We start from the raw sequence: 16,560 nt of genomic DNA, 5'->3' as shown, positions 1-16,560 counted from the left end.
ATATTACAATGGCTGTTGGCAGGAAGGATCTCCATTAGCGGTCAGTGTTGCAGCCAAACTGAAGAAGCCTCTGACTGAAGACACTCTTCCGTTGTCGGACAGTCTTGTGAAGACAATGCTCAGGGTTGTCCATCATTTTCTTGATTCTCTGGAGAATCCTTCTTTGCATTATCTCCTCCAGCGGTTCCGAAACTGCCAAAACTCTGGCTGAGTCCTTGAAAGGGCTTGGAGTTCCTCCATCTTGTTGGCCAGTGATCTCACATTATGATCGATGGAAGAGATGGTTTGAATTTCCTCTTTCTCTGTCTCCGTTTTGCTCCCGCTCTGCACCCACGCTTCTTGCGTTTTAGCTCATTTGGGATTTGTGGCTTCAGTTGAGGTATTATTTCAGCCTTTCCAATGTTAATCAGCTGCTCCTGATTGTAAACCAGCTTGTTACCATGGTTACACATCATAACAAATGCTCAAAAAGTGAAAAAGCTAAAAAAAATAGCAGTAAAAATCCTCCAAGCTTCACAGCACCAGAAACAGAAAAGTAAAATGCCCCAAAAAGTACAGTTTTTCGTGAGAAACTAGAAGAAAAAATGCCCAAGAAAAGGCAAAACTTACATACAGTCAGCAGAGCTACTCCAACATGCAGCCACCCAGAGCAGCACCGTTCCTTTTCTTCCATTTTACTGACTCCAAAATCAAATCGAAGCCAATTTTTTTATCTAAGTCACTTACATTTATTCAAATAAATCAAAAAGTAAAAATTTTTGTCATCAAAAATGTTAACCATGGGTTGTGTTTGTATTTGTGTCAAATCATCAGGACCTCATTACTGACTAAAATAATTGTGATGCAACTGTTCTTCCACCCTTGAGCAGCCCTTGGGCTAAGTGGAAGAGAGAATAGAGTGAAGTGGGATTTCATCTTCAGGAAATGTTAATACTTAACCTTCTGGCTAAACCCCAGGACCGTGTTTTCATGATAAGTGGCAGACAGCTTAGAAGGCTGTTCTTTTTGCTGTTCTCAGATTATTATGTTCCTGGTGTGGCAGCATGGGTACAGCTGATGGAAAACACGCCAGGCCTCTCATTTGAGGGCATGATGGCACAGCAGCTGAATTGAAGACAACCCATTATATTTGCTCTTTGGGCTCTTGTGTTAAGTGTGATATGCACACTTTCCCTTAAGTGCATCAAAAGGTGACTCTGGCTACTGCTGGCAGGATTCCCAACCTCTGGAGGCAAACTGATGGAAGGGAGTGATAATGCAAGACAGGGGTGGGGAAAAGGGTTGAACTGTGTTGGGATGAGGCTCTTCTTGTGTCATTAAAAAGTCATGTTAAAGGGATGTAGGGAGACAAAATGATTTGAGCAAAAAGGACAAGAGAAAGGAACGTTTCTAGGTCGGTGAAAAGCTGGGGGGCTAATGAGCAGGATACAGGAAACGTGTCAGTGATTAAACTAAAGTGTTAGTCACACCGAGGTGTGTGTGTGTGTGTGTGTGTGTGTGTGTGTGTGTGTGTGTGTGTGTGTGTGTGTGTGTGTGTGTGTGTGTGTGTGTGTGCGTGTGCGTGTGTGTTTTTAACTGCTTGGAAAGTTGTGTGTATGAATTGTACTCGGGCTCAGCTGCACATGTGCTTGTAAATATCTATCCCATGACCCTGGGAAAAGTGTTTAGCAACTGAACAAAAATTGGCTCAAAGGTAGAGGCCAAGAAAACAAGTGGTGCTCTCACCAAGAGCCTGTGTGCTCATGGGTAATATTTCAGAGGTACCGTAGTGGAATTGTTCATCTCCAGCTGGTTCGTTGTTTCTGGGATGATATGCGATCTCACTGGAAATGTTTTCTGTGTGCTTTTGCCGTTTTCTGGTCTCTGAACAGAATCGATCTGTTGAAGCAGGAGGATACCCAATACGGCAGCTTCAGTCAATGTGAATGTTTACCGCATCATCAGTGGAGTAAAAGGAGAGGCATAGATATCCGTTTTTATCATTCAGCCCATCGTCTTATGATGGATTCCAACCACGTAAAAGGACGTCTGTTATTGTAACGGAGGCTTTTGTCTATAGCAGCAGTTATATTACTGCTGTTTGACTCAGAAGGATTTCTACTTCAAAAGGACTGGCTCTTGGAAGCCCAAATAGCTCCTCGCAATATTGAAAAATGAGGTAAATTTTATTTGATTTGTCATTTTTCATTTAATTGATTTAGTCAATGAAAATGCCAAACTTTCTTTTTTCTTTTTTTTCTTTTTTTTTTTACAAAATCCTTATAGTTATGTAAAAGATAAATAATTGAAATGTAAATATACAAACTAGTTTTTATGTTTTTAAATCAAACCTGAACATCATAGAGCACATTTTGGTTTGTGGAACTAAAACGGAATTTATCACTGCACCTGGGCATTTGGAATCAGTATAAAAGACGCAAAGTTACATAAACAAAGGGACAGCAGTAGCTCAGGGGGTAGAGTGGGAGGTTGGAAGGTTGTAGGTTTAATTCCAGCTCCTGGCTGCTGTTGTGTCATTGGGCAAGACACTTCACCCACCTGACCTGCTGGTGGTGGTCGGAGGGACCAGTGGCGCCCGTGTTCGGCAGCCTCAGGGCAGCTGTGGCTACATTATAGCTCATCAGCAGGTGTGAATGTGTGTGTGGATGGATGAATGACTGATTGTGTTGTGAAGCACCTTGGAGGGCTGTAGAACCCTAGAAAGTGCTATACAAATACAGGCCATTCACCACCTACTATTACATTTAATTACACACATTCAAATTAATTCCTTTCCACCACAATGTGTGTGTGTGTGTGTGTGTGTGTGTGTGTGTGTGTGTGTGTGTGTGTGTGTGTGTGTGTGTGTGTGTGTGTGTGTGTGTGTGTGTGTGTGTGTGTCCTTTAGTTTTACAGCACTCTATATTTGCATGTTAGCTAAATATTTAGAATAAAAACACCACTTATAAATTTAGATTCAATTGTAACATTACGTATTTGGACATGACTTAATATACCCACATTTCAATTGATAAACCTGTTTTCATGTATTATTACAGATATGTTGTTTTTATTCATCAAGCTCATTTTCAACATAAGAAGACTTTTAAAATAATAGCGAATTCCATTAGAATAAAAGCAGATTCTGAATTTTGGTTCCATCTACTAATGAGACAAGCATCAACATGATTTGACACAACCACCACCACTGTTGTAGCTTCCACAGTAACCAGTTTAGTTGGACCAGAGCAGAGCTGTTCACACATCCTGCAGTGTTTTGGTGAGCCAGCTTTGGGTGAGACATTTCCATCTGCTTTGTCTCCTCCACTGTTAATGGTATAAAGCTCAGCTTTCCATATATTTGAATTCAACAGGAAAATAAAGCCGAGTTTTGTACATTAGTTAGAAATGGAATTAATTTAAAAAAATGCAAATAACAAATGCACTAAATACAGGAAACTCATTTCTTCAATGTGATTCACAAATATTGTTAAACTCCACAGGATCAAATTCCAATTTAGAAGAAAAGACCATTAAAAAGCAACAAAACCAAACTTGACATGGAGTTTTTGTCCAGACTGAATATGCTCTACCTTTATTTAACTCATCCAGTCCTTACACACAAACCTCCCTTTTTATTATAAAGCAAAACTGCTATATCACTGCACAGCAGGGTCAAAATGCAATGAGTTTAAACAATCAACATCCTAGATTATTCATAGTATCAGGGTTAAAAGGTTAAAGAACTTTTCAAACAGTGTTCTAATAATGGGTCATAATTCATAACCTTGCCTTACAAAGATAAACAGCTCTTAATTTAATAAAACAAGTGATGAAAAGTCTTAAGGAAAATTACATTTATTTAAATGTGTATTTCAAATAACTAGCCATATTTTATATCCTAAAGCTGAAGCGACACGGTCATGTTGTCACGTCTGCTGTTTTATCCAGAAATAATGAATTTATTGGTCAATTTAGTAAAAACTAAAAGGTTGTGATGAACATGTAAAGTTTACCAAACATTTCAATGACATGTTATATTGGGAGAAATTGGGGGATATTGTAATGTTATTTAATCATGGTAAGGCCACTTCATTGTTTTTGACAAGAACACAAGACCATGTTTGAACAGTCTGCTGCAGAAACATGCAATATCAGAAACTACTGCACTTAAAGGTGTAAATATTCAGCATAGACAAAGCTTTTGCATAACATAGCATTAGCATACCTAGCTTGGGGCTGGGTAACTGTTGTTACTGGGGTTCATATATCAGCAAACATGTGATCTTGGTGTCAAAGGTCAGCCTGTCATCAAGAACGGTCCCCTGATGAAGCATCTATATTGATTCACAATTTCACCATTTTCCCCAGAAATTAGCACAGGCCATGGTTGTATTTTATTTATTTATTTTTTATGGGAGAGGGGCACTTTTTCCAAAGTCAGATTGTCCCCTGCTCTTTTTTCATGAGCTGAACATCTGAATCTGAAGATTTGTCTACATACACAAAAGACTCATGACTCTCAAATATTGTTCTGAAATCTGTCTATGTGTGTGTTAGTGAGCACTTTTCCTTTACCAAGATAATCCATCCCACCTCACAAGTGTGGCATGTCAAGGGGCTGATTAGAATGCATGAATAATGTACAGGTGTGTCCACAATAAAAGGACACCCTGACATGTTTATTTGGCAGACGCTTTTATCCAAAGCAACATACAATTTTTAACCTATAGGGCATGTTGTGATCTGTGGGGAAACCGGAGTACCCGGAGGAAACTCACTCATGCATGGGGAGAATATGCAACTCCACGCAGAAAGGCCACAGCCAAGGTTCGAGCCTTCTTGATGCGAGGCAACAGTGCTAACAACCGTGCACCATGAAATATGCACAGTTTTGCTTTATGGTGGGTGGAGGGGAAGAAAACAATTCAGTACCTGGTGTGGCCACCATTTGGCTCATGCAGGGCAACACATCTCATAGCATATATTGATCAGGATGTGGCCTGTGGAGTGTTGGTCCACTCCTCTTCAATAGCTGTGCGAAGTTGCTGAATATGACAGGAACTGGAACACGTTGTTGAATATGCTGATCCAGAGCATCCCAAACATGCTGAATGGGTGACATGTCTGGTAAGCATGCTGGCTCATACTGAAATGTTTTCAGCTTCCAGGAATTGTGCACAGATCCTTGCAGTATGGGGCCGTGCGTTATCACACTGCAACATGAGGTGATGGTCATGGACGAATGGCAACAGTGGGCCTCAGGATCTCGTCACAATACCTCTGTGCATTCAAAATGCCATCAATAAAATGCACCCGTGTTCATTGCCCATAACATACACCTGCCCATACCAGTACCCCACCAGCACCATGGGCCACTCTTACCACAACGATGACATCAGCAAATCGCTCACCCACACGACACCATGCATGCAGTCTCCCATCTGCCCTAAACAGTGAAAACCGAGACTCATCTGTGAACAGAATGCCTCTCCAATATACCAAATGCCATCGAATGTGAGTGTTTGCCCACTCAAGTCAGTTACGATGATGGACTGCAGTGAGGTCCAGACGCTCATGAGGACGACGAGGTTGCAGATGAGCTTCCCTGAGTCAGTTTCGGACAGTTTCTGCAGAAAGTCTCTGGTTATGCAAACCGATTGTTGCTGCAGCTGTCCGGGTGGCTGGTCTCAGGTGATCCTGGAGGTGAACATGCTGGATGTGAAGGTCCTGGGCTGGTATGGTCACACGTGGTCTGCGGTTGTGAGGCCGGCTGTAGACAGATTTCAAAACAATCTTTGAGACTCATGGACATTTTGTGCATGTAGAAAAAAGTTTCAGATGTTTGAGTTCAGCTCATGAAAAATGGGAGTGTTGCGGTTTTATTTTTGTTTAGTGTAAATAGACACTGGTTGAGCACTAGCACCAAGAAGAAAACAGCCGCTTGTGTTGAAGCCGGTTTCCCATTAGAGCCGTCCATAAGCTCATCTATTGGCTCTGATGATACTTGCTAACGTGTCATTGGCTGTTCCTGCCACATGTGGACTTGACAGTTCTGCATTCTTGACATTGCATAAAAGAGCCTTTAGGCCAGGGCTATTCAAGTTTGGGCCTCAAGAGCCAACATCCAGCGTATTTTAGTGATTTCTCTGGTCCAACACACTAGATTGAGTGGTTGAGTCACCTGTGCAGCAGCTCATCAGGCTCTGCAGAAGCCTGTTTATCACCTGCTGATTGAAATTGGGTGTGTTGAAGCAGGGTTAAAACTAAAACATGCTGTACATGGGCCCTCGAGGCCGGGAATTGAATAGCCCTGCTCTAGGATGTAGTTTTATACATTTGCTTTGTATACTTACTGTAAAGATTCACACACACGTGACAGAGGTGGTTAGGTTAATAAATCAGTATTTGCATGGACTGCAATGATAATTTGGACAACTGACTTGTTTTGAGTAGAAAACTTGAAAGAAGTTAAATAAGTCTGACTTTGAAGCACTGTTGCCTCCAGAAAGTAACCTCTTACCGAGGCAAATAGAAACTAAAAGCTCAGTTTACTGGAGAAGATTTTACTGGAGTCATGGAAACCGGTCATGTGGTCTGATACGTCCATATTTATCCTGTTCCACAGTGATAGGCACATCAGGAGACGGAGAGCGAAGGATGAAGGGATGTACCCATTAACAAAGAGTGGTTTTAGGAGGAACAACCCATAATTTTTACACATGAATTGGTCCCCATAGACTCCAGACCTTAACCCACTGAGAACTGCTGAGATGTCTGAAACATTTAAGATGACACTTGAAGATTTTTAAGATACTTCAAGATCTTGTCCAGAAATGCACTGGAGATAAATATTATACTGTAAAATCCTACAGTAGTTATTTGATGGCCAACAAATTAGAGTGACTTGATGATGTGGTGGTAACTATGGTGTTAATATTATCAAGTCCCAATTTAAACAGCTTGGATCTGCTGCACCAATCACCTCATTAGATAAATCAGTGTTTCAACAACAATCTAAAGACCATGGCTTGATTTAGAATATAATGGAATAGAATATCCTTTTATTGTCACTGTACACACTCGTACACCGAAATTTGGAAGCCACTCCCGGGTGCAAGTTGAAAGAAAAACACTTAACAATTAAAATTCAATCAGGACAAATACTTCCCTAAAAGAAATACATTATACTACAATAATCAAAATTCAGTCTGGACAAATCCTTCCTTCATTAATTATATAAAATTAGAACCATGCAGCTTTTGTAGTTCCATCATGGCTACACCTGAAAAACACACACACACACTAAGAAGAACTTTGGGTCGGGTTCCATTTGATTTTAGCAACTCGATGGGAGAAGGTCCGGGTGATGCTGAAGGACCGATCCTGGTCCAGAGGAACACCAGGGCCATGTTTGTTCCTGAGGAGCTCAGACGGATCCTGCAGTCTTATTTTGTGCATCTGGGTTTAAAGATGTATGGTTCTGATGTTCTCAGATATGTTACGCTCCAGGCTGTCTAGGGGGCCTGGGGTAACAATTGAGGATGCATGTTCTTGTGTTAAAAGTAACAAAACAACATTTATTTACATACATATAAACACAAAAAACAGATTAACAAGACACATCAGCAGCAACACAAAACGAGTAACAACTAAACTCTCATATTAACCAAATTAATACAAAACTACGAAAGACCATCACAATTTCCCTTTTTACCGAGTGATGTCTTAATAAAAGCAAGCGAATGGGTAAAGTGTCCTTTACCCCTAAAAAGGCGAACGGTTAAACACAGAGATTTTTAAGCTCCCACCAAAGTTGTTACATAAAACTTAACTAAACCAAAAGCTGCTGAGGAGACAACAGACCAGAGAGAACTGGCCTGCTGCTGGTCATCAGGATCAGCTGGGAGAGTCTATCTAGTGAGATTGGAGCCAGGTGCTGCATCTCCTCTCTCACACACACACAGGGAAAAACCCAAATGGCCCTGAGCCATAACAGACATTAACTTTAAAAGCCGATAAAAGAAAAGTTCAGAGAGTTCCTCAGGAGGCCCCAGTTCAGGAATCACCTTCGAGACGCCTTGTGGGACTCCAGCAGGAGGACCACCAGGCGTCTCTTCAGAGGCAGAAGCTTGTTGTTGTAGTTCTTCTGCAGGACGTCGGTCAAGTTCCCGCGGAGCATCCGCAGGCTCAGGAGGGACCGGCAGTCTGGAATGTTCAGCAGGGTGTGGAAGAACTCCAGCCACAGCTCGCTGTGGGGGTTCCTTCTGAACATTGCGTTTGTCCTCCACACTCCGTCCTGGTTGGACACCTGCATGTAGGTCCGAACATTGACATACATATATGGGAAATGGGTTTCCATTGACTCCAATAATACGTTTTTGTACTAAAATGGGAGGTGGCCACCACCGCCATTTTGACCGTGTCACAGGTTCCGTCAAGCCCAGATAATTCCATAAAAGGGAAGAGAGGTGGAGCTGAGGGTGGGGCTGTAAGGCTGGGATCAACTGACGACACCCGGTCGAACTAGCTACAAGCTAACCTGAAGCTAACCCAAAGCTAATGCGGAGGTGGGAGCTAAGCTAATGGAGGTAGCAACCTAGCTACAACCGGAGTTAACTGTGCACAACACCAGAGCTTCTGAGTCAGAGATACGCCGGGCTGACCGCTGGGTAAAACCGGGTGGAACACAGAGGTCTCCTAGACCTCCACAAGCCGGCAGCCGCACAGCAGACAAGCGCCGCTGCGATCTGAGATGCGCAGAGCTGCCGCTGGGGAGAACCGGGTGGAAAGGTTTCCATCCCAGAGCTCCACAAGCCAGCAGCCCGCACAGCAGACAGAAGCTGCGATCAGACAGAGATGCGCCGAGCTGCGGGGAGGGGAGAACAGTTGGAAAACATCGGTCTCCCGAGAGCTCCACAAGCCGATAGTGGGAACCCAGCTCCACCAACATGTTATATTTCAACCCATTTTCTAAAGTGCAGCATTATGTTAAATGCACTGGGTTTTACCCTATTACATTTAAATTTCATGGTTAAACAGTACATGTTAAAATCTAAGCTTAGCTCGGCAGTGACCTAAAATACATAAATATAATTTTACTTACCGAAAAAATGAAGTGGAGACTCCTTGGATGCTCTGTTAGTGCAATTAATGCCACAGCAAGTCATTTTGTCCAACAATTGCACTAATAATATCCAAAAAAGAACACACAAACACAGAGACTCAAAATCCCGGAACAGTTTCCAGGCCAGACCGAGGCTCTACTGAGGCCTTTCCACGGAGCTAGCTCTGTGGTCACGTGGGTCTGATGCTCATTAATTATACAGACTTTTAGGCTTTTAATACACTTAAACAGAAGAGTGAGAAAAAAATTCACCCCCCTCAGAGTTGTCATGAGTGTAAACTAGATCATTTAAACCAAAAACATGTTTTGGTACCAGGCTGTAAACATGTTTATTTCTGCTGTGAAATTGGTATTTTTAACATGGGAGTCAATGAGGATTTGCTCGCTTCTGACACCAGCCCCCAGTGGCTGAGGGTGGAACTGCAGTTTTTGGTACTTCTGGGTTGAGACCAATTCTGAACCGCATTGTGGGGGCTTGGTCCCGAACAGCAGACAGAACATGTTCCGGCGATCCCAAAGTAATCCGTCTGATAGCTCCATGGTTTCCCACTCAGCATCTCGGTACACTGGAACCCAGATGTGAGACAGGTGGTGGTGAAGGCGGTTCCGTCCGGGAACATCTGCAGGTCGATGCACTGTCCCAGGTCGTTGAGGACCAGACCGTGTTCCGTGCTCTCAGGGTCAAAACACTTGTTCTCCAGGAACCTCTGACTGAGCATGAAGTTGTCAGGTTTGATGTCGGCGTGGACCACGTGCACGGCGTGCAGCTGCTCCACCGTGTGCAGGATGCAGACGGCGAAGTAGAGGACGAGGGGCTGCGCGACCACCCGCTCACTCAGGGTTCTGTAGATGTTCACCATGTTCAGCAGCGTTCCGAGGTTGTGAAGCTCTCCCAGGAGCACGCTCCCGTTGCGGAACAGGTGAGCCGAGTGGATGCTGCTGAACAGGTGACGGTGGGCGGGCTTCAGCCGGGCATCCAGACAGGTGTTGATGTAGAACTCCCAGGGATTGGCTGGTTTCTGGACCTTCAGGATCATCTTTTCGGAGGTCACTGGGTCGGTGGCCCGGTAGACCGTTGCAAAGGCGCCTTCTCCGAGAATGCTGTCAACTCTGAGGGAAGCCGTTCTGATCTCTCTCTTCTCCCTGTCCTGCCTCTCCCGGAGCTTACAGAAGTGCCGTTCTACTCTGACCTCCTCGAAGCAGAGCTTGGAGTCGGAGCCCTCCCACACCAGCACCTCCTTCATGTACTCGGATACGGCCGGAGTTCTGGAGCAGCTGGAAACCGGGACCTCCGACCGTGAAATGGTGGTGATGGTCCTGTTTGCAGGTTTGAGAGGACGAGCGTCCAAATCCTTGCTGTGGGTCACGGGGTCAGAGGACATCTGATTGGTTGACTGGGAACTATGCAAATGTGTTCGACTTCCTGTCCCACGGATCCAGGAGGTCGTCTCCTTCGTATGAGGACAAGCCGTCTTTTAAACGCTGGAAAGAAGTGGCGACGTCCAGTTCAGATGACTTTGAAACGTGCAAGGTAGAATCCGGAAACGTTAGTTCTTTAATAATCTATCAGATTAATCCAGACTACATGCTAAACCCAAGAGAAGAGTTACATCTTCTCTTCAGAACGGCTGCTGTTAATTTATTAAAACATAAATAGATATCATTAATTCCTGTATGCAACCACACCCATAGAACACCCCACATCTGGTAGTGAATGGTGTGATTTTCATGTTAGATGTTATGTTTCTGCTCTTCCTAACAGACATTTTCTCAACACAGGAAAACCTGATTACATCATTGTTCATTGCAAACCCACAGTCATACAGCATGAGGATGCCTGCCTAGCTGTCCATCTCCTCCAGCACATATGGGGGACTCATAGCTGTTCACTAGCCACTTGTGATGTCTTATCTCACCAGTGAGCCTTGGCTCTGCACCAGCGTCTCTTCCTGATACATGTCAGAAACACCTGCGGCCAGCAGCCCTACTGACTCTATCAAATACTCAGGATCAGGGACTCTATTCTGAGCTCTGAGTTAGGGTTAGAACATTGCTTGGTACAAAATGATTTTGTGTATGAAACGTTCCTTATGAATAAATCTGCCTTGCCTTGACCCAAAGGGTCCTAGAACTACTTTGTGCTCATCCTGTGCTTACTCTGTGAGTACCTTGCACCTGCCCTCTACTCACCTCTAGCACCTCTGTAAGTGCACTGCACCCGTCCTGTATACTTCAGCTGTTCATACCCGTTTAAATGCTGGGCTGTGATCAGTTGTTACTAATTAAAACTGCTTTAGCAAATTTACAGAACAAGCTAGGTTTTGAATGCAAACACGGTCACAGGACACTCGTTCCTGCCCTCGGGCGTCTTCCCTGAGACGCTTTTACCAAACTGGACACCTGCATTTCAAGAGGAAACAAGACAGTGCTAAACACCAGTCACTGTTTTCCGGGTCCAAATGTCTTTTGTTGTCTGTGACTTCAAATGGTGTTTTTCTTTGTGGGACTCTGGTAGTTTGTCTTGAAGTTGAAGTGGTAGCAGTTGGCTGTTTCTCCTCTTATATTACTCAGCGGAAAACCTCTCAGACTAGTGGTGTTCTGGTGATACACTGTAATAAGTCATAAGCCACTTAAAGCTTCTTTCCGGAGTATTTCTCTTATCCGATGGCACCATCTAGTGGCTGACAAGCATATCACACAAAAACTCTGTTGCTCTGTTTTCCAAGATGGCGACTTCAAGTTTCTGTTTATAAATGTGCTTCTGTAGCCGACAAACAACTAAAACACGTTGTTTTACGAGTAATATTCTCATGTCGTGTTGTGTTCTCATATATTTATATTTTAGAGACTTTCTTGTCCGTGGAAAGTTCATCAACTGCTTCAGCCAAGGTATTCCTTAAATTTGAAGCAAGTAAGCGGTAGTCTAACGCTCGCTATTGGTTAGTTCTGGTCGACGCTGATTTTCCTATTGCACAGAGCTCTGCGGGGCAGAGGGCTTGCTTAGCAAAAAAAAAAAAAAAAAAGGCGTAACGCTTACATTATATCACAGTACATGATGAGACAATCGCTTTTATGGATTTCTGACAAATCATACATAATTTCTGAAAGGGGAAAACTCCGGAAAGCAGCTTTAAACTTAGAAATTAACATTCACGAGCTGCCTTAAAAACACACTTTGTATCAACTTAATAGCCCACTTTTTTCATCTCTAAATGCCAAGATGAACAAATAATGTTAATAATAATGTATGTTTTTAAACAGTGTGAGTTGAAACAAAAACTATGTAAGCAAGTAAAAAAATATATTTTCTCTTGTTAAAGATACACACCATTCTATATTATTTTAACTTACAAATTCACCTTAGAAGACAATTATGTACGTCCATTCGAACTGTTTATATTAACTGAACTAATGGATTAATTGTTTGTACTCATGTTGCCAGTTAGGTGGCTGTCGTGCCAAGACGGGCAAAGAGTGGAGCAAGAAGCTAACAGCGACACTGAAAGATGGCGGCTAACTTGTGCCTCATACACCGTGTGACAGCAGATAGCCAGAGAGAGCTGAGACTGGAGCATGTAGCGTGAACCGCCTCCTTATTTCAGACCAGCAGCCCCATTCCTCTGATCACCCTCCTCACTTAAGAAGCCAACATGACAAAAACAAACAACTCCGCCTTTTCCACAATGAACAAAGCAATAACTAAGAACACAGCCCCCCTCAGTAAGCATGCATAAACATCCCAGAAACAACAAAATTAAGAACATCCACAACACCCCCAGATTGTCAAGTGTCCTCACATCCCTCAAAAGAAAGTCCTGAAAACGGTCTTTGTGGAAGACAAACTTTCTGTTCTTAAAATAGTAGTGTTCCATTACTGTCCCTGTCCATTTTCCTCATTTCTTACTTTCACTATGTGTGTGTGTGTGTGATTTGTACCTTAATGTGCATTAAATGTGTTATTGTTTTTAGTAATTATTTTACTTATTTGGTATCACGGATAACCCCGCTCTTTCCATACCTGCCAAGTATCAGGATCCTTTAATCTATAAATTGCAGTTTTCAGTTGACTGAACGCAAGAGAATGAGGTAATATGCCAATTTGTTGAAAAAACAAGCAAATTTAACATTGAGTTTAACAATCAAAACTTAACAGGGATACTTGAGTGAAACAGTAAAAATAAACGGAAACAACTTTTTGAGGCTGTTTTTTATTAAAGGGTAAACACATGAGTGTGTAATAAATGGAGGAAGTAAGGGATTGCGAAAGTGGTTCAGCAGTAGTTTGGTGAGACTGACTACCGGGTGGTCCAATAGTTGCCTTGGGTCAGAAACGAGTAATTAGCAGAGGCTTTTAGACAAACGTGAGAGAACCACCTTATTATGTTAACAGGCATGAAAAAAATGTTTGAAGCTAATTGGTTTTTCTAATTGTCATCGTAGCATTAACTTTGTAATACATTTTACTTCATTTTATTCTTTTATTTTTTTTAAATGTCCTCTCATGAGCCTCTCTCTGGAGTTCCTTTAAATGGTCCTAGAACAACTATTTTATTTTCCAAACTGTTATTTGAGCCTCTTTACAACATATAAAGCACGATTAGGTCTCATAAGGGCACAGGAACCCTGATAAATGGCCAACTACAGCTCCATAATAAAGCTCTAGAATGGAAAGGCTGGTTTACCTCACCTACTTGGCCAGAACATGAATGTTAAATGAGCTGCATGCTGATTGACCAATTAACTCAGATGGCTCTTTGCCGCTGCCTAAAGCTAGAGACTGTGTAAAACCATGTGCAGTATCCTGATAACTGAATGGGCAAACCATGGATCTCTCTGAGATTCATTCAAAATCTGGAAATGTCCAGAGCATCCTGAACTGTTACACGTGTGTTCTGAGCCGTTACGACCTGCTCGCACACACTTCTTTATCTCTTTTTCCGACTCTCTTTGGACTGCAGACCCTAAGAACGAAAGGTCCTCTGCTATCTCCACTTCTCTCCGTTGCACTTTTACCTCTCTCATCGACACCCATGTATCTGATCTTGCAGAGAATAATCTTCGTTCCTCATTTTCCCAGTATCTATCTTCACCTCGACCGCTGTGTTTTCAGAAGGGTCAATTTTAGAAACAGATCAACACATTTTATGTGTAGGCCTGCACACAAAGCACAAGTCAATGTTCATTTTGACAACAACACTTATTTTTTTATTTAGTTTGAGAATAGAACAGAATAGACTTTAGTAATCCCACAGTGGGGGAATTCATTTGTTACAGCAGCACCAGCACTTAAGAGAATAATTTGAAGAAAAATAATAACAAAGGTACATGTATATACACATAGGCAGTAGTCTAGAATTTTAACCTTCAACCACTGAAACCACTGTCACGAGCGTGTGGCGAGGTGAGCTGAGGTGAGGCAAGGATCCACACGCGGGGAGGAAAACAGGCAGGCAGGTGAGAACTTCTAACATTGATTTATTAGAGTCACACGCTGGAACACTGAAACAATGACACGACAGGGAACACAGAACAGAAGGGGTTTAAATACAAGAGGAGAGGGAGCTATGGTGATTGGGAAACAAGAGGCAGGTGGGAGCAATTAACGGAGAACAGACAAAACCTAAGAGTAGACAGGACAGGGCGTGACAACCACGAATGAAACTATGTAGTATACTGCAAGAGACACAGACATACTACAGTATGTAAATCAGGTATTGCACAGGGACTGAACACATAATGAGTATTGCATTGGTGTTATTGTGTACCAGGATAATGCCAGTACAGCTTAGACTGAGGAGTTATACACTCTTACTGCAGAAGGGATAGCTTTAGCGTTACGGTAGCGTTCTGTTTTACATCTGGGATGTCTAAGTCTGCCTCTGAAGGAGCTGTCCATGGTCTCCACAGTGGAATGCAGTGGGTGGGAGGGTAATGATGTTGGTCCCCATCATCCTCCTTTCACATGTCTCCTCAACTGAATCCAGTGGGCAGCCCAGAACCGATCTAGCTTTGTGAACTAGCGTGTTCAGTCTCTTCCTGTCTCGGTCAGAGCTGCCTGCACCTCAACAGACCACAGCAGAGTGGATAACAGAGCCGATCACAGAGTGATAAAAGAATTTTAGCAGCTGGGAATAAACTCAGAAGGACCTCAGCCTCCTCAGGAGGTGGAGGCAGCTTTGGCCCTACTTATACCGAGCATCTGTGTTGTTGGACCAGTTCAGTTTACTGTTGAGGTGAACACCCAGGTACTTAAAGGTATCGATCACATAAATGTCTGCTCCCTGGATGTTTACTGGTGAGTGAGGAGGAGTTTTTCTCTGGAAGTCAATCACCATTTCCTTTGTCTTACTGGTGTTCAAGTGAAGGTGGTTACGCTCACACCAGTCCACAAAGTCCATGATGACTGACCTGTACTCCTGGTTATTCCCCTAAGACACACAGCCGGCAATGGCCAAGCCACCAGAGAACTTCTGGAGGTGACATCTGATAGTGTTGTAGATGAAGTCCGAGGTGTAGAGGGTGAAGAGAAAGGGTGAGAGCACCGTATCCTGTGGAGCTCCAGTACTGACATAAAATGTTGAACTGTTGTCTTTGCATGAGCTTAACCACACAGCAACTTCGCTTCACCTCTCAGCAAGGTGTTTTTTTTTTCATCTAGCACCGCTTGTTCCATTTGCTCAGTGGATCGTTTGTCTTTTCTGCATATCTTTCCCATCTTCTGATTGGATTTTTGTCCTTGTCAATTTTCATCTTGTTTTTTATTCTTTGACAAATATGTTGATGAATTCAATTCAATTCAATTCAAAAATTCTTTATTGATCCCAGAAGGAAATTAGAGCATTAGTCATTGTTTTGGGCTTTATCCAAGTTACTGTTTTTATTTTTTTATTTAATTTTCATCTGCAAAAATATAATTGTGCTGAAAAACATATTTTGTCAATGAAATTAACACGTGCCAAAGTGTAACGCATCCATTCACCCTTTGATGCATAATGGTCACTACAGTGGACAGGTACTCAAAATTGTTATTTATTTGTTTTTGCTATTAAGCACAGCTGTTGAAGACTTTATTGCATTTGAGCTCCTCCATTTTGACTTCAATAAGCCAAGCCAACATATTTCATGCTCAGAATGCACGCTGTCCACCAAGGTGGACATGTAATAAATTATTTGTAAATTATAAAATTTAACCAAAAAATATTTGTTGAAATTTGTTTCATTCACACCTAAAGATGAATGGAAAAATTTGTTAAAAAAATCATGGTTGAAGATTTCATAATTCATGCATCAAAGGGTTAATAATTCCTCATAATAGCCTTACGGGCACAGTGGGTGACTGGGTTTGACACAGTTTGGTATTGTCTGCTTTTACACAGAAAAAAGGCCTTCGCTGTTCTTCAGAGGACGGCATCTCATTGCCAGTGCTGGCTGCTTGTCCTTGAGATATCAATTGG

The 16,560-nt window shown here is 42.6% G+C and overlaps 2 protein-coding genes across 7 annotated transcripts in view; one reads left to right on the top strand and one right to left on the bottom strand.

The window, feature by feature from the left end:
* LOC107388280 (urotensin-2 receptor) overlaps positions 1 to 16,560 on the top strand; it is a 104,488-nt gene that overhangs the window by 39,981 nt on the left and 47,947 nt on the right. The window lies entirely within an intron of this gene.
* LOC107387549 (mitotic checkpoint serine/threonine-protein kinase BUB1-like) lies at positions 2,298 to 14,658 on the bottom strand. The gene is given in 3 exon segments (XM_054749682.2): positions 2,298 to 8,304; positions 9,589 to 9,606; positions 9,609 to 14,658. Coding segments are annotated over 3 exon segments (1,158 nt in total). The 5' UTR covers positions 10,489 to 14,658; the 3' UTR covers positions 2,298 to 8,044.

This window comes from Nothobranchius furzeri, chromosome 16, assembly GCF_043380555.1.
Source record: "Nothobranchius furzeri strain GRZ-AD chromosome 16, NfurGRZ-RIMD1, whole genome shotgun sequence".
Taxonomy (NCBI): Eukaryota; Metazoa; Chordata; class Actinopteri; order Cyprinodontiformes; family Nothobranchiidae; genus Nothobranchius; species Nothobranchius furzeri.
Note: the sequence above shows the minus strand (reverse complement) of the source record. Positions and strands in the feature narration are given on the sequence as shown.